At 39.5% G+C, this 26,880-nt stretch overlaps 1 protein-coding gene and 1 long non-coding RNA gene across 2 annotated transcripts in view; one reads left to right on the top strand and one right to left on the bottom strand.

Moving 5' to 3' along the window:
* Positions 1–14,979, top strand: part of LOC125989019 (uncharacterized) — a 37,319-nt gene extending 22,340 nt beyond the window's left edge. Inside the window, exon 3 of the long non-coding RNA XR_007488578.2 lies at positions 14,104–14,979. This is a non-coding gene — a long non-coding RNA (uncharacterized lncRNA). The remainder of the gene's footprint in view (positions 1–14,103) is intronic.
* Positions 1–24,488, bottom strand: part of ajap1 (adherens junctions associated protein 1) — a 37,725-nt gene extending 13,237 nt beyond the window's left edge. Inside the window, exons 1-5 of the mRNA XM_049754955.2 lie at positions 23,665–24,488; positions 11,418–12,175; positions 4,351–4,438; positions 3,967–4,209; positions 2,162–2,294 (exon numbers count right to left, since the gene is read on the bottom strand). Coding sequence (XP_049610912.1) covers positions 2,222–2,294; positions 3,967–4,209; positions 4,351–4,438; positions 11,418–12,175; positions 23,665–23,693 — 1,191 coding nt within the window. The 5' untranslated portion in view covers positions 23,694–24,488 and the 3' untranslated portion in view covers positions 2,162–2,221. The remainder of the gene's footprint in view (positions 1–2,161; positions 2,295–3,966; positions 4,210–4,350; positions 4,439–11,417; positions 12,176–23,664) is intronic.
* Between the last annotated feature and the right edge of the window lie 2,392 nt (positions 24,489–26,880).

Below are 26,880 nucleotides of genomic sequence, written 5' to 3'. Positions count from 1 at the left end.
TCATTGGCTACATTTGTAATGTGTCCATTTAAAATTTTGACTCGACAATTATTACTTGTAAATCCTGTGTACTTTATAGTTAGCTAAAATGCAGAATTTAAATATTTTAAAATGTACCAATATGACTGAACAAATTGAAGAATATTAAGACTGTGACCAAGGAAAATGGACCAGAATCTGAATAAAGACTTCAGAATGTATTTTAGAATGCACATTTCAATGTATATCTAGTATATTTAGCCAGATGAAAGTATTAATAACACTAACAAAATTTTTAGGTTTTCTCAAATGATTAAGTCCACACAAATGCATGTTTGGGTTAGATTAGGGTTGGGGTTGAACTTGATAGATCCTCTTTATAAAGGCAGACCTAACAAGTCTTAAATCTTAACAGCAAGCTCCATAACTGGCTAAAAAAATAATGTGTGTATAGGTAGACCTCTTAAGGTTGAAATATTAAAAGCGATCCCCATAACTGACTAAAAATCTCATGTGTGTAAAGGTGGACCCCGCAAAGCCGGAATGTTAGAAACAGGCCCCAGATATGACTGAAAAACTGACATGAAAAAAAAAGTTTCAAATTGTGTTTATTGAAAGTGATTTTTAGTAACAAGATTTTTTTTGGGAGTTGCCTGATTTTTTTCATAGTTCTTGGACCACTAGAAAGGGTGGACCCCAGAACTCGGTAAATTAAGTTGGGTCCTGCAGAGGGAGGTTAACAAGGATGTGTGTGTGTGTGTGTGTGTGTGTGTGTGTGTGTGTGTGTGTGTGTGTATATATATATATATATATATATATATATATATATATATATATATATATATATATATATATATATATATATAGAGGCACTCGTTCCTTATAATCTCTGCAATATAAAGAATGAGTGCCTTTTAGGAATGTAGCAACGGGAACTGAGACTAATGTATGTCTAGGATCAAGAAGATGCTTTACTCTGCCTACACGACCTGCAGGAAATGTATTCATTTTCAAATAAGAGTCAAAGGCAAACCTAATACCTTCTCCCGGGATGACCTGCGGGACCAGAGCACTTGTTTAACTTTCACAATTTGAATTTCAAATGCTGCCCATTCAGGCGATTATTAGCATGGTGTATAATGTATAAAAATGTCAAGTCTTGTGACATCGTCTCATTAGTGCTAGAAATAATCAAAAAACTATTTCGTATGATTTGTCTGTTTTACAGACAAACCATACGAAATGATGCAATTCTTGTTTTCACTCTAGCGTCTTACATATCCTGTTGTCGTCATGTTCTTAGTTTACTTGATTTGTTTTTCATGTCCCTGAAGTCAGTGTTATGTTTTCCTTGTGTTCTTATTCTTTCCTTAATCTCGGATCGTTGTTTCTAACTGTTCTTGTTAGCCATTCCCCCTTCCAATCAGCTCCCTCAGCCACTTGTGTCTTGTCCTGGTGTTCCTCGTTGCCTCTGTTTGTATTTAGCTCCCTTCTTTCTGGTCAGTCTTTGTTGGGTCAATGTCCTATGTGATGTGCATTGTGCTGTTCATGTCACGCCTGGTTATTGTATGATCCCCTTGCCATGTGCAAGTCTGTTTAGCAAGTGTTTATTTTGATACTTTGTTGTCTGTAATTTTGAGCTTCTGTTTCTTTAGCTTTTCCATAAACAACAGTGCCTTTGCCTTTTGTTTCATTTAGATTTTTTTATTTATTTTTTATTTGACCTCATCCCCACTTCCTTGCTTCCCTATACTTGGGTCCTCATTCCCCAATGCCTGACAGTTGTGGCTCCCACAAGTTACTTTAGTTTGTTCACCATTGATTTTCATTTGCAAGTTGGCATTTTTGTTGTTGCTTTCAATTAGCATACTTAGTGGTTCTGTTACTCTGCTGCCTTTGTGCAATAAAGTTCTGTTTAATTTCTCGGACTTTATTTGGCTGCTTTAGGGTTGAAGATTTGGCGTATTCGCAAATAACTATAGTTGTCATGCTTCTCTATCGACGACAAACAGCACCCCTGCTCAAGTGGTGCCAACCGTTTTACACTAATGGCATCAAGACATATTTAATCAACAATCAAGTCTATGTCATGGACAACATTCTTAATGGCTGATAATGTCAACCTCAATGTTATTGACAGGAAGAGAGAAAAAGAAGGGGCACATAAACATACAGTACATACCAAAGCATGACTTCGGGAAGCCTCTTTCTCCAAAGGGATGTGAACAAGGCCTTCAGCTTGTCAACAAGAGATCTCAAACCATTTCTCTGACACAAAGGCGACAGGAATCAGTTGTCTTTCGGAAGGTGAAGGCCTGTGAGTGAAGTATAAATGTTAGAACCTCAACCAATGATACAATGAACAGTTTGTATTGTAATGAAGTTCACTATCTATCGGCAACTGTATGGATAGGCAGTTGTCATAATAATAAAATTTGTGTAATGTGCCGCAACAACCCAACAAAAATCATGTGCACCAGCAGAACACTTTGTAGGTAGTCTGTTCAAATATTAAAGACACTTTGGACTGTTTGCACCAGATGATTTACTCTTCCCTCACTGCCAGCATAATAAATCTGTTGCGGGCTTTGGATACAATAAGTAAGTGTGACCATCTTTGCATGCCCAGCAGCTCAGATGACACAAACTGTTATCCACTCTGACAGTGAATGCTGTTAAAATGAAGAAGCTTCTCATTATGCGACACGTACAATGTTCAAGGTATAAAACTCCAAAAGGAGATTTTTACATGGTACCCCTGCCCGCCATGTTCGTCCACAAAGCAAAATGCTGTCTTTATTGGCGTGAAATGCATCAATGCTTTACCAACATTTGTGTTTTGGGATCCCCCACTGGTGAACATGTAAACATGGATTTAAGTGTTAAGTTGCAGTGGTGACTATTTTATTAAAACTGACTTGGACGTATTGCCTTGTCAAATATTACATTGTGAGCCTTCTGGGAGGAGAGGTTGACGTTTCAAAAATAATATACTTGCCTGCAATTTCTATCAGGCAGAAAAATCCCCGTAGAGCCTTCATAGCCCATTTCACCACATCTATTGGCCGACTCATTATACACAATAACAGCAGCAGCGATAGCCCCTGGTGGATTACAGTCATACAGTTGTGTGCGACTTTATGTACAAGGCATGCTGCACATCCAGCATTCTAGGGTCCTGGATTTGTGGCTCGGCAAATTTACTTTGGTTTAAATCAGTTAATTAGGATTAAAAAGTGCACCATGTAACTATTGCAGAGCAGTCGTGGCGCCTGGGGGCAAGGATTCCTCAAACATTCAGACAAGTAATGGGCCTTTTAGCCTTAAGTAGCTGGTTCAATGGTTTTCATTCGAGTGTGTTTCCATTATAGTTGACAGGAAAAAAAATAGTACAATCTTCAGTTTGCAAACACAATTGCGGTTGTTACGCTTTGTAAAGCCTGACAGTTAAATAATAATCAATATAGCCAGAGGAACCTTTAATGTCAAACATAATCTGCCCCGCGTTACGGTCGACCAATTTCACAACAGTTTTTGCCATGGAAACGAAAATAATCTGTTCCTGGTTAAAATTGTTCCGGCCATACAAAATTGTTGTCTCTATCTGTGTTTCTGGTTTAAAAGAAAATAAACGTTTTGGCACAAATAAAATAAGGTTAACTCATGACAAATAAAGAGTAATGGATGGCGAGTCATGTCACAGACCTTAGCTCCTTTTCAAAATGTATCAAACAAACAGCTGTCTAGTATATTTTTAATTGTAAACAATAGAAAGAATGAAACACTTTACAGTATTGTTATCACAAGTGTACAAATATACAGCACTTTTCCTGGTGGTTTGGAAGCTAAAACGTGCGATTTTGAGACCAAAATTTTTGATGAAATTCCAACTTGTGCAACATCAAGAATTCCATTGTAATAAATAGTACACACATTCTGTATGAAGCACATGAAATGAAATGCGTGCTGTGTCCTTGTCAAGTGTACCTGTTTCCATTGTAAGCAGACTTGTAGACGGGCGTCTGCTGGATCATCTCATCAGTGTAGATGGGCACCGCCGTCCGAACACACTCACGAGAGCACTGCAGGCTGTCATTGTAGGCAGTGAAAATATCCACCTTGCTTGGAACCCTGGCTGGGGTGAAATCTGTCAAGTTTTGGCAGCTTTCTTCCTGCTGGTGGATCTTGCGCTGATGGCTATTGTGGCGGCCATTTCCTGACTGTGCACAGCTACAAAAACACGTACCAAAGACAAGAAACCAAAATAAAATCATACCTTATGCTTGAGAATTCTACAGACATATCTGAAGAAAATTGTAAAGTTTTCTCTACATTGTTTTGTCAGACTAAAAAGAAAGGAGACTTTCCTACCAGTTTTTAAGGACGAGTGTTGTGATCAAGGCTGCGATAACCATAATGAGAGACACAGTGATAGTGATTATCTGGTGAACTGCCAAACCTAAAATACAGTCAAGAAACGAGAAGAGACAAATAAAATTAATAGTTGAAAGCCCCCCTAAATCTAATAAAAAACAGAAAATGCTCAGTGTTCTTGGTAGGGCTGGGCAATATGGCCTTATTGATATTGACTTCTCTTGAAACCAAACACAAGTTTTTAAAGATTTTAAAATAGAAATAATAATAATAGTAATAATAAAATATTTCATTTTTTAACATCAGAAAACTAAAAATATTTTCTTAATTAAAATTACTTCTTACTTTTCGTAAATTAATCACATAGTCCTACTCATCTGCTTGCTAAATTTGATATGGGCTTACTATGTATATCAAACCCTTAGTTCAAAGTCTGTGCAAGATACTGGTTGAATTTCTTTTCCCCACACTAATGTAGACGATAACCCAAACCCACAACAAAAACCGTGACGTTATGTTTTTTTTACACAAGTTCATTGTTTAATATTATAGCATTATTAACATGCCATTTGTGTGAGTGACCATGCATGAAAGTTGACTGGACACAATGATATATTGCAGCAGGTGACATGCTTCAAGAGGAGAAAGAAAAGAGCCGTCATGATGAAAAGGCCTCAGTGGGCCTTATACATCTCACCTCTCCATCAACCAGCTGTCTAGTGGGACTGATCCAAGCTAATTTGTCTTTGGAAAGCCCAAAAGGCAGTGCAGCTCAGTCATTTTGGAAAAGCCGCCTGCCGCCCGGCTGGACGGCCTCCTCTCGGATTATAAACTTCTCTGGTCCAAATCAACCTTGGATAAATGATATCTATACTTGGCAGGGGAAAGCCTTAACTTCCTGCTGCAATCAGGAGCCCTTTACCGCAGAAAAGACAGATTAACTTTTGACAAGTCATTTGCATTTCCTTCATAGCTTCTCTGGCCATGACTGACGACATGGCTGTGTCCATTTATAGAACAACATCTGTCAAAATGCTCTAAATATGGGAAAAACTGCTTTGAAAACAGCTGGAAGTGAGTGAGTTAATAAATAATGATGCTTAAATAAAATATGTTACAGTAAAAGTGTTAAGTGAAACTAAGAAGAAAAATGAAGAAAAAACAATTATGGAGCTACACGAAGAAACGGAGGAGGAAACAGAAGGACCATTTACATTGAGTATGTATTAAATCATTGTGCTGCCAGTCAGGCTGAAAAATCACTTTTGGCAGGCACCTTGCTTTAAAGGTACTACGTTTGGTGAAATTGCTGGCAAGTAAATGCGGTAGAGAAGATGATAAAGAGTACAGTAGATAAAGATGAAGGGTACAGAAGAGACCTCTGGAAAGCAAGCGATGCAGTCTCTACTAATGGCTTCCTGATCCTTTGATGTACACGACAAAGGATAGTGGTGAAATGGATTATGCCCCCTTGCTACCTAATAAAAGATCTGGAGCTTTATATAAAAATTCTGAGCCCTGTTAATAAATGTGCATGTAAAGGTAATCTGAAAATACACCAGTGCAGGTTGTATGACTGTACACACATTATCTATTAAAAAAAAAAATAACAGTGGATAAAAAAATTAAAAACTATCAACCAAGTAAAAGAAGGAAAAATGCAACAAGGGGTAGGTGGAGAATCAATACAGTAAACCCCGTATTTCACTACTTTATTTTTTTTTTTCAATTGAGGGACTTAGTAACCATTTTATTAATCGAAAAAGAAATCACCTAAAATCGCTTTCTGTCATGCCATAAGATTCCTCCCAAATGGCCAACTCCCTCCACATTAGCGGCAGAGTAGCGAGCGTGAGCTCTAGTTGCCAGGGTTGACAGGGAACAGCAATGTAATTAAATATTCCAGTGTTGGTCCGACGGGCAGTTGAGGCTCCTTGTGGATTTGACGCCAGAGAACGCAAGGCGGTAAACTTCTCAAGATGATGCAGAAATATGCCCACAGTAATGGAAGTTAACAGATGATTAGCGAGTCACAACTAACTTGTAATATTTGGAGGCCAAACTGAAGAAAAGAGAAGAGCCTTTTTGATACACTCTATATATTAAAAAAAAAAAAGTCTCTCTTTGTGTCTGGGTTTTATCCTTAACCCCTAACGTGAGCATGTGTTTATTTTTTTTTAATTTTTAACCATGTATTGTCATTTTTAGTCAGTGACGTGGCAATGACAAATCTGCTCGACCAATGAGCAACCAACAACAGTTTATGCTTGTATGCTTGGAATTTTATGTGACAAGTTACTCGAACTAGTACAAATCAGGTAAAAGGGCAATTTAAGCAATCGGTTACCGTACATGAAAATCTGTTGTGAGAACGGCTATGAATTCAAACTATCAAAGAGTGAGGATGCGGAGGCTATTTATCTGCTAAAATAAATGACGTAACAGTTGATTAATGGGATGTATACTAAATAGGAAGGGAGTGTGAAATTGCTAGGTGTCAAACAGCTTTCATTTTGTGCGTCTGCCTGGCCATCAGTGTATAATTGCACTGCAGGCAATTGGCATAGGAGACATGTGGAGCTAATGGAGACAACACCCACGCAGCTTTTGCTCATAATGCCTTTGAATCATGTGGGGAACGGCCCTTATCTGTTAAACAGCGACAAAGCTTAAAGAAATACGGCGACCTCACTACCAGCTGTGCTTCACAAAGACATATTTGATACACCCTAACCCTTTGTAACTCATCCAAGCTCACCTCTGCCAGAACCAGAAACCTTGACAGGACAGGTGAGGGGAAGACTTCCGTCAAAGGCGGACTGCTGATAGTTAGGAATTGGCAATTAACGTTGGTGTCAAAGTGTCAATCTATACTGATTTCCACTGAGCCACCAGGCAATCTAAAACACTTATTGAAGGACAGAGTGCTGAGAGAAGCAAAGTGGAGTGTGGGGCAGAGAGAAATGAGGGAAAGGTTGAAGGAGAGATCAGAAACAATTGCTCTACAATGCATCGCTCTCATTGTCAAAGGCATCCCTGAATAATTTAGTTAGTCTGGATGGAAATTTCTCAAAAGGAGGCCAAAAAGAGGAAGCTGGGGCATATTGCTACTATGGTGGCATCGCTTATAAGAGATTTGTGCATTTGCACATGTATTACATTTATTGAATATGTCACATCCTGTAAATGTTTGTTGGGAAAAAGAGGGAATTTAACAATTATTTAAAATTTTATTGCAATGGTGGAATTCTCTCTGGGTGTTGAGAACTCTGGCAGTGTTGTATCAGGCAGTATAATGCAGCCAAAAGAAATGATCAGACGTATAGTAGCATGTCATCCATCTCAAATATTCCAAATGACTATCTCCCGTCTAATAGTGGGATCAGAAATGGCCAGCATCTGCTCCTCTCTTGCTTAAGGCGAATATGTGAAGCCCTGAAGAAGTTGCTGAGCAAAGGACATACAGCATCTGCACATTCTAGTCTCTTCATGTCCTCCTGGCTGGGTGTAAATCGTGAAAAAAGGGGGTGTGCCTCACCTTGCCTCGCCTGTCAGCAGACATCAGCATTTAAGTCTAGATTAAATACCCAGGAGAAGAAGATTGATTTTTATCCACTTTCAATCGTCACTAGTGATCGCAGGCAAATGAATTGGACTGCCAGGTTTACTGATAGTAAAAGTCGTTTCTGTATTTCCATGTCTTTTCTCTGTATGCTATTTTTCAAGGGGCTTCTTTAGTTGTCTTACCACAGGTTTAAATGCTACATTTCAATGCTCAGTGAATGTGCTACTTTAAACTTTAACTCCTGAGACACTTAACATGCATTTTACATGTCCTCGCATTGCGCTCCTGCGAATACAAAATTCATTTATTGACTCTTTTCATTGACCTCACTTACTTACTCAACCTTCCAGTTACTCAGTCACCTCTACACTTTAGGCTGGGGGAGAGCACAATATATCACAAATGTCCCAGTTTGCTTTTATTTGCTTTTATATTAGTATTTAACTGGAATTTGTTGAGGGCAAAATTGTCAAAAGCGCTTTTACTGATTATGTTTTCAATCATCTCTTATAGCCTATACAATGGTGACAAAAACGCTGTGTGTGTGGTGTTGAGTGAGTTGACGGTTTAAACAACACCAACAACATCAAGAATAATTTTCATATTTTTTAGTTTCTCTCTTGTTTATAGTAGGTGTAAGTACAGTAAGTAATTTAGTGATCAGTTCTATTGTTTTCGCCCAGTTGCGTTATTTGGTGACAAAAGTGCTGTGTGTGTGGTGTTGAGTGAGTTGATGGTTTGTTGAGTTGACATTGATCTTAGTATTTGCAAAATACTACGACTATTGAATCCTTTGGTTAAGCAATGGGTTACCTTTCATGTTCTGTTTTGGCTGAGCAAGCTAGTATGAGTGGTATTGGTCTGCAAAATGGGCCATAGGGAATGTCATGTTGCGGTCATTGGATATACTGCTTTGCTCCCACTACTGTGTCAAGAAAGAGCATGAGGCTCTGAATTACATCATCCATTATCCAATGCAAGGGGGAAAAAAAAAGTCGATTTGTAGTAATGACTATATCAACAGGATGGAAGAGACAAAACGTCCATAGCAAGTTCAATTAGGATTGCCTGTGTGTATACCGAAGAGCAAGAACATTTGATGTAATGTACAGAGACGTTTCATTTTGGTAGACAACAAATCTTGACAGTGTTTTTATAGCATGCTCAGAAGATTGCGTTTCAAAGTTTATTGTATTAATACTTGATACACAGAAATGTCAACTGAAGTCTACTCCTCACCAACTACTTCAATGTCAGTGGGATGTTTTTCAGAATTAATTAGAGGACTGTGCACTAAACACCCGCACACCAAGTATATTCTCGACAAATATAAATGCACGAGATAATAACGGTCATATTATATGCATGCTTATTCACTCAGACAAAGCACGTTAATGGCTTTCATTTGTGCTGACTGCTGACGTTATTCATGAGTCAGTTTGACTCATGCAGATTATTTAGTGCAAGGGTGAGTGCACATACTGTAATCTCACAGTTACTGAGAGCCTGTCTAATTATGATAAGTACTTTTTTCCTAATCTGCAGTGACAGAAGCCTTATGTAAAGTTATAATAAGTATTTAAAAAAGTTATACAGTATACTGCAGTTACTTTGAATGTATTCAATTAAACTAATCATCTGAATCTGGGGGAAAATGTGTTTTATACGTCAACAATGTTACATTCAGCAGGGAGTGCTGTTGATGCTAAATGTGTTTAAAAAATAAAGTGCAACTTTTCTTTGTTTTTTAGTTGCAGATGCTGATTGCCAGAGATGTGAGTCACCCGGCTCACTCTTTGTTTGACCTTCTGCCCTCTGGGAAGAGGTACAGGAGCCTGCGCTCCCGCACCACCAGACTCGCCAACAGCTTCTTTCTCCAGGCTGTTAGGGCCCTGAACTCGCTACCCCCTTCTGCGTAGCGTGCGGCACTGTTGCGCTATTTTCGGGAATGTCTGCTGTACGCGCACTTGCTCCTTTTTTTTTTTCTGCTCCTCCTATTTATTTATTTATTTATTTATTTATTTATTGTTGTGTTATTTATTCATTATTTATTCAGCGCGCTTTTGTTATACTTGTTTACTTGTTTGTCTGTTGTGAGCCATGTCTTGTCACCGTGGGATAGGGGGGAACGAAATTTCGGTTTCTTTGTGTGTCTTTGGCATGTGGAGAAATTGACAATAAAGCTGACTTTGACTTTGACTTTGATAACATTGTGGTTTGAAGGAGGTGCATGATTCACATAAACACATAATATATACACACACACACACTCAGCTCTCCTGTGGAACTTTGTTTCCATCCACATTGTATTTAATCAGCCATCTTGTGCGGTTAATGGATGTGTGGTAATTATATCTTAGCTCAGGGCCACTATGAGCAGACATGTCTTAATGTGTTGGGAAAGCAAAGTAAGGTTTTCTGCAACAGTAAGGCACCTGGGCCTTGACATGCAAAGTGATTCTATTCATGTCTTCTGATGAGTCTGTCCATTGATGTAGTAACACGCACCCAATTGGAAAAATCTGACCTTTTTATTCTCCCATTATCTTTCATTTAGCAGTTGTTCACATTGTTATTATTAAATCAGACTTTTAAATCCCCTGCTAACCTCCCAATCATGAAAAAACGGAGAGATCAAAACAATGCTGACAAGACAATTGTCTTCTGGCATACAGCTGCAACACATGTTCAAATGTTGTTCAACATGACGTGTAACTACTCCATACTGAGTCGTCTTTTGGACTTGAGGGAACTGTTGATCTAATATTCCCTACAGGATAATTTTTGTATGTTAAGTACTGGAACACACACACAAACTAAAGAGCCAATAAGGATGGTGTAGAAGTGCACCAAGTTAGAATAGGTTTTAGTCTATATATCAACAAAAAAAATACCTGGCAAAAGCATTTTACCACAATCTTTTAATTTACATTGCTACCCACCAAAAAGTCAATCTGTTATTAATAATGAATCTATAATATAATACTTTTCTATCCAAAAGCAAAGAAACTATAAAGAATCTATAAACAAAAAAACTGACTTTACTAACTTTGGTGGTAGGGGTGAGTGGCACATAGAGTGAACTTTTAAAAAGCGCAAATAAATATTAGTGATGAACATTAATAAAAAATATTTCTTCCTCGCAAAGTGAAGTCATGGTTCATAATGTGATATACTGTGAGTGAAACAGTAGTACTGTACGTATGTGCATCTGTGGCAAGGTGGAGTCTCAGTCTACAATTTTCTTTCGCTATGCACCAAAATATTATCGATCCACAAAGTTAATGCAGATCATTTGTGTATTTTTTTGTTCAAGCCAAACAATGTAACTAAATAACACAAAGACAACCAGGAGGGATGAAAACAACCTCTCATCTTGTTTGGTGGAGAGAAAAATCTGAAAGCAATCCAAACAAGACTGTAATCTTTGTTCTCCGCACAATAAATCCATGCGGCAGTGATAGATGAACTGGTAACCAAATCAATGCCGATATCTTACCTGATGTATCCCCATATGGCTTTGGTGGCTTGACAGTCTCCCCAAAGCTGTTTGTGGCCTTGGTGGTGCTTAGCCTCTTGGGGTCCGGTGTAGTCACCATAATAAATGTCCTTTGGGAGAGCCTTGTACTAGTGCTAGTGGTTGCAACCACTGTGGTAGTTGAGGCCCGAGTGGGAAGGTTAACTTTGGGCTCTTGTTTACCATTCTCATCTACACTATCTGTCCCTGTGGGTCCCCAGTCAATAAACCCGGCCACTGTAGTAGTCCGGCCCTCCTGAGACTTGTCAAAGCTCTCCCATTTGAGCTGTCTTCTGGCTCTAAGGAGCAACCTTGCTTCGCCTCCTCTGTTCCTTCTGGAAAAAGCCGCTGAAGATTCCGCTATTACCGGATCACCCATCTCCTTTTCAGAGTACACCAACTGGCATTCCTTACACGGTGTCGGTCGTTTGTGCACGGGCTTACGAGGCTTTTGCACTGTAACTTTTGGCCCGATCCCTAATTTACTGTCTTGTGGCGGAGGGATAGGGCTCAAAAGCCTGCGCGCCAGAGGACTCACTGTTCTCCAGTGGATCTTGTTCGGCGTGTCCCAAACGGGCTGCAGACGAGGTCTTGAGCGAGGCACCGGCTTAGGCATGAGTTTGAGCCCCAAACCTTGACTGAGGGGGCTGCAGTCGGAGAAGTCAAAGGTCATGTGGGTCATTGCCAGCAGAATCCACACCCGGTGCCCCACACAGCTGCCTGGCCTCAAAGCAGATGGACTGCAGATAAAAGAAGACATTAAAGGAAAAAAATCATTTTAGATTCAGGCTGTGCACTACTTATTCAAACCATACAAATTTGATAAGTAAGGGGCTATGATTTCGATTAATGTCTGTATTTACCCTCCATTTAAACTCTTGGCCAAGTTTTACTCCATAACTTCTACTCAATTAAGGGGCAATAATAATGAGTTTCACTGATACCCACTTGAATTAAAAGTGTAAAGGTCAGCCAAAAGTGAATGCACAACATGAAACGATTATGGCTTTCTCCTTTTACGTTTAGAATTTGGAACTTGAATTTACAGATGCCTATGAGCCCAAGAATAATTAAAGCAACACACAAGGGTACATATCCTATGAATAATTTTCATTTCATGCCTTAGTTACTGCAGACACAACAGCATATGTTTCCCAGAGGCTAATTAAAATACTCTTAAGTGCATTGTGATGATTGATAGCACTCCTTGAGTTGCAGTAGACCGAGAACAGGACATATATCAAAGAAATCTTGACCCAAAGGGATGTTTGCATGAAGCGCCTCCATAAGACTCACTAATATTAGGAGATCATGAAACTTGCTTCCGGATATAAAGCGTGGAGAGGAAAGCACAAGTATGCTGGCTGCGAAATAATTTAGGGTGGCATTTTAATTGCGCCATAAAAGTTAACTGATGTAGTCATGACACAGCAGTGACAAGGTCGACGTACAATATTATTGACAGGTGAAGTTAGTATTTCAAGAACTTTGGCCATGACTACTGAGATCTTGGTTATCATCACACTGGAGGCGATTCCAGGGTAGAATATTGCAATGCCTGGATTTATTTTTATGGCTGTTTGCTAGGCACCTTCCTTGCCTTTGCACTGTTGCTCGTGGCTGTGGCAACAGCAAAGAGGCATAGAGAATTTATTCTGCTAAATTCAAATACAGTGGCTTCTCTGTTCATAGAAAATAACATATGATGCAGTGTTTTTTTTTTTTTAATTAACCGATGAATGGGATGAAAATAAAAAAATTTAGAATGCCCATTCCTTTATTCATTAATTCAAGTTGGCAGTGTAAAAAAAGTAATGAATTATGGAGAGGAAAAAAAGGTTACTAGCTAATTGATTGATAAGCACATTTACTCAATCAGATTGGAAAACAACAACACCCCATTTTTTAACACCTCCGGGTAACATACCCATCAAGACATAAATAGGGGGGATACCACACTGAAAGAACTGAAGAAGACTTTTGGATTGGAGATGTTTTCAACAAACAAGACCAGGCCATCTGCCTTAATAAAACACTTGCAAGCTGTCCATACCTTTGGAATTTGACCCCCCCCCCCCCCCCAACAAAAAGAATTCAACAGCCAATGTAAAAGTCTAAAATTTTGACATCCTATACTGTGAAAAATGTGCAGCACAGATGGCAGATAAAAACTGTATTAGCAATGTGAGCATACCGGATTGCTTTCTGATGGAAATGGGTTCTTTTTAAGACCACATGTTCCATCATAGCATCATTACCAACTTAAGTGAAAAGTTAAGCCTAAACAATACGTCTGGAAATCCCTTTAGTGCAGATTGTGATGTTCCCTGATTCGGAGCCCTGGGTGGGTCACAAAGAATTGTGGTAGTCTATGCTTTTTTTAATGGAGAAAAAGACAGATGGATTTTTATTTGAAAGCCACATCTGGAGCTGAACATTAAACGATTAGAAACTCTGGTGTAGTGGGGAGGATTCCTGTTCATGTTAATAGCAAGAATGGGAAGATTAGAAAAGCTTGACCTTAGCACAGAAAGTTGATTTCATACTTTGATGTAACCATTCCAAATTTCAATAGCCATACGCCTACTACTTTCATCCAATACTATAGCAGTGCCTCAATTGCAAACATTTTTAGATGTTTTTTTTCTCATTTGTTTGTTTCCCCCAGTCCCAGCTTTGCAAACACGAACAGTGAGGACTCACTAATTACCCGAACGTTCCAAGTCCTAAGCACCATGAAGCATCAAATGACCCACATAATGCCAAATGAAGCAAGGATGGTCTTCATAGTTAGGTTCACAACAAAATGCTGAACAAAATGAAGACTGAAGGATGAGTATGAATGTTTTTACTCTGTAGTTATTCAGCTTTTAGGATAAAGATTGTCCTCATAACCTTTTTTTAATGTGTGAGCATTAATCTGTTCTCTTGAGATTTGAAATGACTCAGAATGGAAGTTGAGAGCTTTGGAAATATGGGAACTGACACACTTGAGAAAATTTATTATACAGACATTCTTTTTGCTTCATTTCAGCACTTCCTCATGGATTTCATATAGATGCAGTATGATAAACTGACAGTGGTATTTTTCCGAAGAGAGAGAATTGTGGCCTGGAACTGTCAAAACAGCTGAGATTAATTGCGCAACCACCTGATGCCACTATGAACCAGCTTCCACATGTTCTGGTCTTAGTACCATTTGTCACTGCATTAAAATGTAGGTTGCTGTGAACTGGACACTATCCCAGCTAACTTTGAGGCAAAGGGCAGGGTGCAATAATATAGTGTCGATTGCAAATGTGTCAAAGAACACACCCTCTGAGTGACTGAACAGATCACTTCCTGAACTGATTCATTCTTTTCTCAGTTCATTTCCTCTGAGCGGCGCACTTTCATTCGGGAACGGAAGCTCACCATCAAGTGACGTTACTGCATTCACTGTTCTTTTGTATTCTTAAACAAATCGGGCCATACTCTTGAATGTGACACTTTAACACTGAAACAGAAACTGGTTACATAAAGTGACTTTACTGCTGTTGACCTTGTGAACCAAATTAAAAAACTAAGTCATATTTGAGCCCTTGGTCTGCTATTAGGGGACGTTCAGGTGTTTAAAACCATCCAAAATAGGAACACCCATTTGTGGGTGCAGTTGGATCATACGTATTGACTTCCATATTGACTTCTAGTGTCTAATATTACACTGATCGCTGGTGTGGAGTCATGCAAGTCTTAGTTGGAACTTGAGTTTGCAGAAGTGATGCTTCAATAGGTGGTCTTCCCATTTGAGGGGGGTGAAAAAGGCATCTCTTCTTTCATCATATTGCCTCGCATCCCAAGGCTGTCGTCGCTAGAAATGTTATCAGCATGGTCTTGACAGCCTCACCACTGAGTACACATCATTTTCTAACCCACACAGTGATTGAAAGGTCCCTTGATGAAGGTGACTCCAATCCTGTAAAAGGCAAGTGTGGTAGCAGATTTTCTGTGCTAGACAGGATTTAGACTGAATCAATGGTTCAATGGCTGCCTTGTTTTATCTCTCAGTGGGACGTTCCCGTGTCCCGTTTTGTGTTAGGTATTCAGGCCCTTGCTACATTTCCAGTGAACGAAACATAACTAGCTCTGTTATTCATGGGAGCACTAGCAATTGATAGTGCATCTACATGTGAAATCTCTCAAACACACACACACACACACATCTATAAATGTTACAAAAAAGCCACAAAGAGAAAGAGTTGCAGCTTCAGTTGAGGAAGTTTCAAACTACAGTGAGTGGTTTTCCCTGGTGGATCCAAGCAGACAGCGCAGGTGTAGAGGGAACTTTCTGAACATATTAACAGATATCTTGTTATCACAAACGTTTGTTAGATAGCAATTAGGTCAGGTTTTTTTTGGGTGCAAATTACGATTATATTTGTTCTCTGACTGTGATGGTGCACTCAAAGTTTCTGTTTTAGCGGGTGATATGTAACTTCTTAATTTGAATTCATCTGACGGATGTTTTGAAGTTCAACCAAATGTTTTAAAAACTCTCTAAGTTGCATAAAATCCTAATTTAAAACCGCTGTACGTATTAAATTACATGAGAGTGAGATCACACTCTATCGGGGCCCGACCAATAAAGTTGGATGATTTCATCAGCCAATATTACCTCTATTCAAAATAATGCTATTGGGTCAGAGATTTGTCATTTAGTAACATATCCTTACTGTCTGTAGAAACAGTGATACCATATTGAATGGATCGCGGTCAGCCCTCAAGGATCCTTTGTTTGCGTAATATTTATTTATGACAATTATCAATTTCTACACAGAAATTCTATAAAAATGTAACAATCATCTATTTCTTTGGCCTGGGAGATATTTTTCCAATTGAAAATGACTGTGTTGTATTTTATTTATAGCCAAGATTTTTTTTTTTTTTCCCAGCAAAACCTTGAAACACTGTTTTTTTAAAACGCCTCAGGGGAATGAGCGTGAGGATTATGGCTCCCTTTTAAGTCTGATACTCGAGGACATATGCCTAAGTATCTACGAAAGTTGTCTTGCTTGATTGAGCAAATTCAAAAGGTTCATAAAGAAAGACAGCATATACAGGAACCATCAAGTGATGCTGGTGAGAGCTCATAGAATGTAGTTCCATCCATTCCACTTCCCCTAATTCTGCCAGCCTCGAGGACAACTGGTTCACACAGGGGAGAAGACTTAAAATAGAGGGAGGGAGACCATGCATTTATATTACCCAAACAGAGCAACCGATTGAAAAAGAAAAGAGAGACCATGGAAGGAGCGAGGCAGCAATCTTTCCCCTCTCGTGGGGTGTGTGAAAATTCTCTGATAACATCCAGGCCAGAGAACAAGGGCACGTCCCCTTTCACAGCTCACTGTGAGGGCAGATAGGACTCCACCGGCCGGCTAAAAAAGCTGCATTTGACTGCTTCATCAAATTCTAACAATGGCCCCACGAGTGTGAATACTGAAAATATACAGGCATACCAACAGAAATATGCAGTATAGGCAGACTCGGTGTGGATGGGTGTCTGACTGACTGAATTCAATGACTGTGATGACTACTTACTTATTTTTAAAACAGTAATGACCTGTAGTGACCTGGCGTTCAATGATCAAAAAGCAACAAATGTTTCTCAGCGATGTGTGCACATTCAACTGTGTGGCCAAAAAACATCATAACTTAAAAATAAGCTGCTAGTAGTGAGTGTTTTGCTCCATGATGTTGCAGACACGTTATTTGAGTAATCATTGATTCAGAATCATGTACACCCGTGATGCAACTAAGAATCAGTTTGGTCCGACCCCGGTGGGGTGAGAACTGCACTCATGTCACCCTAATTGCTACAAGAAACGAGTCATCAACCAATAATTACAATTAATACAATACTTAACGTTTGACTGATTAATTATCATGCCCATCCTCGACAGTCAGTATAACTTGTAAATTAATTAGATTTCAGGTCAAATTGCACTAGATTGTTTCCATCACTGTGTGTTTATCACAATGGCCTTCGTGTCTGACTTCACAATGACAGCTCAATTCTCGTAAATACTACATGGCTCTGATAGTGCTATTGTTTGGTCCATCAAACAGTGCAGACATGCTGACAACCCGACATTTACTGCTGAGCCTTGACAATAAAGTGAAATCTTGTGACTGGAGTAAGCGCATATATGGACTTGTATTGTCCAGGAAATGTATACACCTTCTACTCCAGAGATCACTGCCAGGGCAGTGGAAAACTGTCAGACCATTCTAACACGTGGATATTGCTATCCATTCATTTATGCTATAATGTCAATAGTCAAATTACGAGCACATTGGAGGCAAACAGCTCTCTCTAAAAGTACATACTCCACAAACAATGGACAATAACAAACAATAAGTAATGATTAATAATGTATTCTTCTAAAATCACTCTCACTGCTGCCTCAAAAAATCCACAAACAATGGACAATAACAAATAAGTAATGATTAATAATGTATTCTTCTAAAATCACTCTAATTGTCCTGTTACGTATAGAAAACATACAGTGATATCAAGTGGAAATTATTCGGACCTTTATAAAATCGCCGTGGGAATTTATTTTCACACCGAAAGCCAGTCTGTTCACAAAATGAGGGCAAATCTCTGCCCTTGCCAACGCTATTAGTTTGGGAAAGCAGCTCTAAGGGAACGTGACCCAGAATAATCACTTTTGTCAAGAGGTGTACGCTGGCTTATACTCAGGCTTGATTAATAGTCTCTTTCTAGAAGAAAGCTACAAAGTATATAACTGATGGTATTTCATTATATTCAAATACTAATTTGAGCTTTCTAATGGGTTGGGGGAAATAATCAATTCTTAGATGCAATCAGGGGCATAGCACCAGAGTGTGGGCCCCCATACGTAATCGTCATAAAGGGCCCCACACCACAATTTGTCAACAGGAGTGGGGAGATGTGCAAAAGCTTTTTTCACATCAGTAGGGTGAAAGGTAATTGAGGGTGCTACTTGTTTTTTTTTTGTTTTTTTTACTTTGAGTCATTGCTATGAACTAACTGTGCACTTAACGATAGCATCCATCATCATCGCCTGATTGACGGCTAAAGTCACTCGGAATTTACTATCTTGTTGTTTTTGTGGGGACCAGGAGCCCATTAAGCAATTAGAAAGCATTTTTACAGAGTTTGCTGAATGGAGGGATTATGTCCTCCTTTTAAGAAAAGGATGTAAAATAAGGGAGTGAAAGGTGGTCTCCATAAAGGATAAATTGCATGAATTATATTTTTTATTCAACGGCCACGCTAAAAGAACAATCGATGGAAGCACTTTTCATGTATTTCACTTAAGATTTAAATAAAAATATTATAACTACTAGCTGAGATATTTGTGCTCCGTGGTGTGTCGTGACCTATAATACAATGTGTGACTTGGTTCAAGAAATGTTGGGAAACACAGCACTAAAGAGTTGAGCTTGGATGCACGCCCGGCCCGTTTACTACGCCTAATGTGTGTTGAAACTGAAGATATCACTTTGACTGTGCAATAGGGGAAACCAGCGTGTATAAATGCACACGCACATTCAGCCACACAAATGTCTCTGCAGTTGTGAGCTTGAATGTCAACTCGCTAATGAACAAAGCTGTTGTGTCGTTATTCACTCCCCATTGTACATTTACCGTCCACTTGCTGGCGCAGTAGAGCAAATGAAGCATTGTGACATTTCTGTCTATAAGTGAAGCAATTGGATGGAAAGCTTCAATGCTTCATTTCAACATCATTGCTAAATGTGGAACTGCGATACATTTGTAGCCTGTTGTTGATGTGGAATTTCTGACTGTGCAACCTGGGAAAACAGAACCCAGCACACAGCCACACAGGCACACAAATGTCTTTGCAGTGGTGAGCTTGAATGTCAAATCGCAAATGACCAAAATTGCTTCCTACTTCTGACAACAGAGGGGGTCACATTGGGCTGAATGTTAGCCTCAGTATACTAGGTGTGCATTTGGGAAGTAAATATCAGTTGAATGGCCTCTGTATAGGAAATATAAAATGTAAATGTAAAAAGTATCAAATATAAGTAATAATAAAAATATGTGAAAATATAAATAAGGCTGCGCAGCTGCAAGTCTAGCGGGGCAACAAGATACTTGTTACACTTGTGAAGTTGAACCTTGATTCCGAGTGAAGCCAAACAAAAGCAATTATAATGGGCATATGTGGGGTATTATAAAGAGTCTAAGGTGCGATGGATTTTGCATCGCTCTAATTACTCTCTGTACGCAAGGACTTCGCTACAGTGTGAATGACCCTCACGCTCGAAACGTTACGCAAGGCTGCAAAGTGCATGGGAACAGGGTGAAAAAGAATAACGATCCAATACGTTAAGACCATTACATTCATATCTATTTTTATTGCAGCCCAAATCTCAATTCACCTCAATTCCAGTGCAGTGGCTCAAAGATGCTGTTATCATTTACAAAGTATTTCTGTGAAATGTGGCGCATTGAGAAATGCCCAGAGAAGCCCGGTTAGTGGCAAGGTCCATGACAAATAAATCTGATCTGTTGCAGAGTCTGTATTGATCCAGTGAAAATGCAATATATAAACCGGGGGTGGGGGGCTCTGTGTTGTTAGGTTCTTCCCTCTGTAGTATGGACGTGCTTTAGCAGGAGAGACGCACACAATATGTATAGTTGACCAAAGTGAAATGACACTCATTGACTCCTGCGAGCAACATGGCGAGAAACTGGACGCTGAGATGTGAATGTGAGGGTATGACGGAACATGAATGCCAGGTTGTCACAGCCCCGAGCCCGAGTCACTGCATATGTGCTTGCTGAGTAGAAATGATCCGTCTCTGATGTCCTGCTCACTCGCATCACCCACGGTACACGCAACTGCTCTTTAATGGAAATGCTGTGGAGGTTGCAAGGCTCAGCCAACTACAACTGCAATTCAGAGAGACTGTTATTATTATCTGGAGGACTAAGTTGTGGTTTCATAAGTAATATCACGTAAAGTTGAAGTAACTGGAAAAGCTGTCAGTGGTACTTTGGCCTGACTTTGGGTCAGGAATTATGGGTTTACTTCCCATTCAGTGACGGTGTGAATATGAATCTGAATGGTTGTCTATCACTATAAGTTACTGAGACTGAGAAGTGGCCGGTTCAGGGTGTAGTCCGCGTTTACCTAATTATCTTCATGTGCGAAGCTACAATGGCTCCGTAAACAAGCATTTACAGAGATGGTGATGTCTTGCTTTGCCAAATTTTGTCTCAAAGGCAAAATGAATAAATCTTGCTTTGCTTTGAGATGCACCAATACTAAAAATCAGTATTATATCAATAATATAATTCCGCCTTTGAGATAGCTACAATTTATTTATGAGCTTGTTGAAAATGGATTTATGTACAAAACTTAATGATCCAACACCCAAAGCCACTCGGCTTTGTCATTTCTGTACAAGTTGTTTTTCCTCCACTTCACTGCTTGGCAACAGTGCGGTTTCCAGCAGGAAATCGCATGCATGTTTTGCGTTGATGCTTTTTCACAGGGACGACCAGTCCTGGTCCTTCTGCACCGGGTATTTATGACGCTGGACCTTACAGACACACAGACATCTCCGGAGGATAGAATCTGAGCAAAGCAACAGCCTATTTCACTGCAAATTAGGGTAATCATGCTCCAGAGAGGCCTTGCTAATAACCCTCATAGAAGATATTAGGGTGGCACCTAAATTACATGAATACGGGAATGTCAGTAATATGCCACCTTTACGCCTGTGAAAAATTTAACTAGCCATATCAAAAATAATTCATGTCTGACCAGTAACTGCAGAAACAGCTTTGATGAGAAATTGGAGGTAGTCTATTAGACCAATTATATTTTATTTTTTGTGTTGGAATTAAAACATATTGAACAATGAAACCGGTGAATCATTACAACAATTTCAAAGTTGTTGAGCCAAACATGTTTTTGGATAGCTGAACAGAAGTCAAACTGTGCTTTCTTTCCGAGGCAAAAGTAGCGATCGATCCTCATAATTGTGCATGGAAATGATTTTGTCAAACCTGAGGCTGAGCATCCATTCAAAGCAGCACCCAAATCATTAATTTGAGGTTACCAGCTTTCGTTTGTTCTTACGTACACCTAAACCATTTCCTATATTTAACTATGCTTTTGATGTGAAGTGCAGCGCCCACTTGAAAGGCAACTCGTGTCTCTGCCAGGGATATTTTTGCCATTGTACCATGCTGGATATTCTTTCCAGTGGCTTGGTGGGAGGAGAGCTTGGTGCGGGGAATATTAACCACAGAATAAACATGAATGCTAAGGAATGATCTTTGCTGGTAAAAAAATCAAGCTAGATTACAGGTTCCCCCCATCACTTCTATACTTGACATGTTGAGAGTTCTCATTGTCAACCAGTCTTTTTGTTTTGCATGTTTTCAATAAGGAAGAAGATTTTCTTACTATCGGCGCATAGTGATTCCTGAATGACTCCGTTCCTACCTCTCAGGATACCTTTTAAATACATGATCTGTCTTTGGCTACTGCTCGCCACCTGACTCGTACTCGTAAGAGGGAGCACATAACTCCTATCCTATTCTTTATTGGCCCCTTCATTTTAGAGTTCTTTTAAGAGTCTGTTATTTGTTTTCCAATCTTGAAATGGCCTCACCCCACCTTACTTCTCTGAGTTCCTGCCTTAGGTCAGCGTACCAGACGTTATCAGAGTTACCGAGGGCTCAGGGAAGGCTTAGACAGGGTCATGCGTTTGGAATGACCGCTAAATGTTAGGGAAGGAACCTCGTTGCCAATTCTTAATCTTTGGATTTTGACTCAATCAGCAAGAGACATGCTTTTGTTTTTAATGATATTATATTTTTCTTTATTGTTTACCTCTGCTTTTTGTCACGTCACTTATTTTTCCATGTACAGCACTATTTATGCAGCGATGGTTGTTTAAAGTGCACTTGAGTTTGATCTAATTCCAATTGCTAAATAAAAGTTTGGTAGAAGGTGATCAGGCATAGAATGCTTCATTGACAATATTTTAGATGTAATCTTTTCTTCATCTCCATGGGTGCTAATAGCAGTACTACCCTAACACCTACAACCTTTTTTTTTGTCTGTCCGAACAAGGAACTAGTAGTTTGCTTGCTTCATTGAATATGTTCGTTATTGGACATCATGTTATTGACAGCTCTCTGCCAAGTAATAAAGGAATAGTTGGATCTAATGTTGATGAAGACAAACTGGGTTACTATGACTGGCTTCACTTTGAAAGGAGTACATCCTGTGAAGTAGAAACATAATCGAAGCATTTTCATGAACTGGAAACTGGCAGATCTGCACAGCTGCACCAGCTCATACAAAACTATGGTAGGCCTATTTGCACGTTCCCTTTTACATCTCCAGCGAACACCATTTTTCCGTGAGGTCAACCTTGAGATGTTCAGTATGTCTCATGCATGCATGCAAATGATAGCTATTTGATCTGAGAACAAGTATCTCAACTGCTGGTAGGTTGCATGTATCGCATTTAAACCTGTGTTACCCAAAAGAACATAACACTTAATGAAGTGGAAATGTCTGGGATGGTCTGGTCTTCATTTGCCTCCCTTCTGTTGTTTTTTTTTTTTTTTTTTCTAGACAACAACAAAAAGCATCCATTATTGGTGTTGTTGCTTTCACCCAATTATAAGCCAGATAATTGCGCGTGTGTGGGTGCGTGTGCTCTCACAGGTGGGGAGTAGACCCAGCCTTGAGTATAAAGGGCTGCTTGCGCCGTTACATTGGCGCCCCCGAGCGTTCAGGTTATCAATTGTTCACTCAACGAGACTCCTTAAAATATAGTATGTAATAATAATAATAATAATAATAATAATAATAATAAAAATAATAATAACATAAACTGTTATTAAAATAATAATAATGATGATGATTTATGATGATGATAATAATAATAATAATAATAATAATAAGAATAATACAATAACAGCCACATCTGATTTGAAAATAGTTACGGAATATTTCTTTAAAAAGCTGTAGCTAACAAGAATGAACTGTTCTCAGTCTCTCCTATGAAGTGACGTAGTTTAAAAAGCCTTATGAGGAGAGGAGTGAAAGAAACACGGCGCACATATTCCAAATTAACCCAAACATTCAGTACGGACATGTTTACTTTGTTTATTTATGTATCTATCTATTTTTAATCTTACCTGCGTGCGACACTTCGTTTTATCCACATGTTCTCCTTCTCAAATGCCGAATCAGTCCACCGGGTATCCTCCCATTTAGATTGAACGCGTTCAATCAAAGTCGACAGTGCTTATTGCCACTCAAGTGACCGACTTTTCTCCATCTAACGGTGACGCCAACATCATTTAAGCCATATCCACTGAGGTGGCGCAAGTATAATTCCTTCAGCGACGCCTGGAAAAAAACTCTAACTTAATCTACTTGGTAATAATCTTCAGAGTAGACGGGATGAAAAAAATGTGAGGGGGTTAATGGGCGCGTGTAGGTGGGCAGGTGAACCGGAAGCCAAAAAAGGAACCCTCAAACTTTGCCTTCATTTTTTCTCAAGGCGAACAAGACTAAGAGAAAAAAAACAGAAGCTGTAGAAGGCATCTTCGTCTGCTCTCTCTCCTACATCGTAGTCAGGCTGATCAGCGTCCAGAAATGTTGACATACAGCTGGAGAGAAGTCGTGTCGAGTTAGAGGATCCAGCATCTCTAACGAGGAGGTAACATCTCTGCTTGGGGTAATATCACTGGTTGAGAGGTAGGGAAAGAAAAAAAAGGCTAGTGGGGGAAAAAAGGAGATAAGAAAGAAAGATTGTGGAGGGATGACGAAGGAGATGGTTGCGGTAGTTTGGGTGAAGTTGGAGCGAGAAAGAGAATGCGAGCGCGTCGATCAGTGGCGAAATGGAGCGAGATAGGAGGGAGGGTGTGAGAGAGACACACACACACACAGAGGGAGGGAGAGAGAGAGAAAGGCAGCTCCGTCTCCTCCCGCCGCTCGTCTTCTCTGCCGCTGACAAACGAGCTGCCTGCTGAGGCTCGCGCTTTCCTGACGTCATTTTAAAGCCGAATATGTCATGCGCCTGAGCCTGTCACGTCAACATGGTACATGAGGGACGTTTCCTGAAACCCTGGGGCCCCCAATTAAGGAGGACAATGAACACCCCTCCTAAAAAAGAAAGAACCTGCAAGATGGATAAGCAAATTGAACATTTGTCATAAATGCCTGCTAGGTAAACAAGCCTGGACCATTATTAATTAACCTTAAGGTTATCATTGCAGTATCCAAAGTAGTGCCTTTGTTTTGTTTTTGATTTTGGCCAATGTCCGCTATCTCTCGGGGCCCCCTTCAGCAATAGGCTCAATGCACGCAATATTTGTGTGTGCAGTTTAAGTCGACTTTCAGTTGGCATGTAAACGCATATATAATGAAATCAAGTGTGTTGAAACTCTAAACCGAGTCGATGCTGGACATAGCGGCAGACCAGAGTGTTGGCTGGAAGAGCTGTCTCCTTGTCTTTGAAAAGTAATCGTATGTCTGTTTTCCCACTGTTTTTACCTTAATGTACTTGACCATTATGTACCATTTACAGTTGTTGTAGCAGTAGTTAGTGGCAAGGGTTAAGGTTATTTAAGTTTTATTTTATTTATTTAAGTGTAGTTTTAAACACTTTTTTGTTTATTAAACACTTTTTTGCACATTTTTTGTGAAAGTTTTAAGGACAAGCTGACTCTCAGAAACATTCTTATTTACTAACTAACTACTTAAACACTTTTGTAAAAATTTTCACTAAAGTCTCGAAGTAAAAAAAAAAAAAACTTCCGTGATGAAGCGTAAGTCTGATATGTTGACACAGACAGTGCGGTAGGCTGAGCTTAATTGTAGTTAGAACTGCTAAGCCAATCAGCTGCAAGGACAGCTCAACTTGTTCCCATTGGCCTTTAGTGTCATTTGGTCAGACAAAGCTGCGCGCTCCAAGTGACGCCCAATGTCGCTTATTAAGGAGGATTGCACTTGCCTGACTTGTTGCCTTCTTGTATGCTTCATTCCTGCACATGGCGATGCGAATGTGTGTGAGTGTGACGTAAAAAAATTAAATAAAAAAAATCCGCGACTCACCGAATCTGTCCGCAATATTTGTTTAGAAAAAAATCCGCGATAGAGAGAGGCCGCGATAGGTGAAGCGCAAAGTAGCGAGGGATTACTGTACTCATTGTCGTCTCCTGAGTTAAACTTCAACTCACACACTGCTGTATATTTGTGTTGCACAGAGTGCATGCACATAGACTAAACATGTGCTGGCATGCAAGGACAGATGTCAAAGAAAAAGGGGCATGCAAATCGTGCCGCACCGCTTGAGTTTGGGTGAGAGGTCAGTGCCTTGCTCAAGGGCACTTTTAATAGTCATCAGGAATTTCATCTCTCTCTCTCTGATATCATTTTGTCTGCAGCAGGAGACAAACAGTGACCCTCTAATTCCACAGCCCGAATCATTCCAAATGAGCTATTGCACATTTATTTATTTATTTATTTATTTATTTATTTAGTTAGTTAGTTAGTTAGTTAGTTAGTTAGTTAGTTAGTTAGTTAGTTAGTTAGTTAGTTAGTTAGTTAGTTAGTTAGTTAGTTTAGCCTCCTCTCATAAACAACCTCTCTGTAGTTGCCAGAGGATGAAAGCAAACTCTCAAATTCTGGTTGAGTTAAAACACAATGACAGTAAAGCATAAGTAGCCAGATAATTGAATACCTACCCAGTGGCAACACTGGACACAAAAATTCCATCAAACTTAATCTTGCCCAAAAGCTTAATGTACACAGAACAGACAAGAAGTGAAAATGTCTAAATCTGATGTTATTCTCTAACTGATTATTTTTGCGTTAAGCAAAACAAATGTGGGATATGTGCTTTGGCTCAAAGCTTGAGAAACACTTTGCTAAACTATGGCATTTTTTTTTTTTTTTTTTTTTTACTCATTCACGAGGAGTGCCAGATGCCTAAAAATATTGGACCACGGTTCTTAACACTTCAATTTGTAATAAATGAGTGTCTGGAGGGCTACATGCTGGATGAGTGGTTTGCACATTAGCCTCAAATTCCAGAGGTAACTCTAGAACACGCAAAACACTAGAACATGCAATCTCCGCAAAAAGGTCTGCACCCTGACCTCCTCAAATGTCATGCAATGTCCCATTAAATTCAGCAGATGCTGCTATTTTTTTTTTTTTTCATAGTCAATAAAGAGCAGTGATGTCTCACAATGATGTAGTGCCGTTTTTCCCTTAGTGTGTCGATGTCAGCTCTCTGTTCTGACCCAGTCGGCCTACGGGAGGGCTAAACTGAGCCCTGGTAAGATCGTTAGAAAAATGTCGCCTTGTGAGATGTGACGTGACCAGGAAATAAAAGTCAGAAA

This window comes from Syngnathus scovelli, chromosome 2, assembly GCF_024217435.2.
Source record: "Syngnathus scovelli strain Florida chromosome 2, RoL_Ssco_1.2, whole genome shotgun sequence".
NCBI classification, from domain to species: domain Eukaryota; kingdom Metazoa; phylum Chordata; class Actinopteri; order Syngnathiformes; family Syngnathidae; genus Syngnathus; species Syngnathus scovelli.
This window is presented reverse-complemented; position numbering and strand designations above follow the sequence as displayed.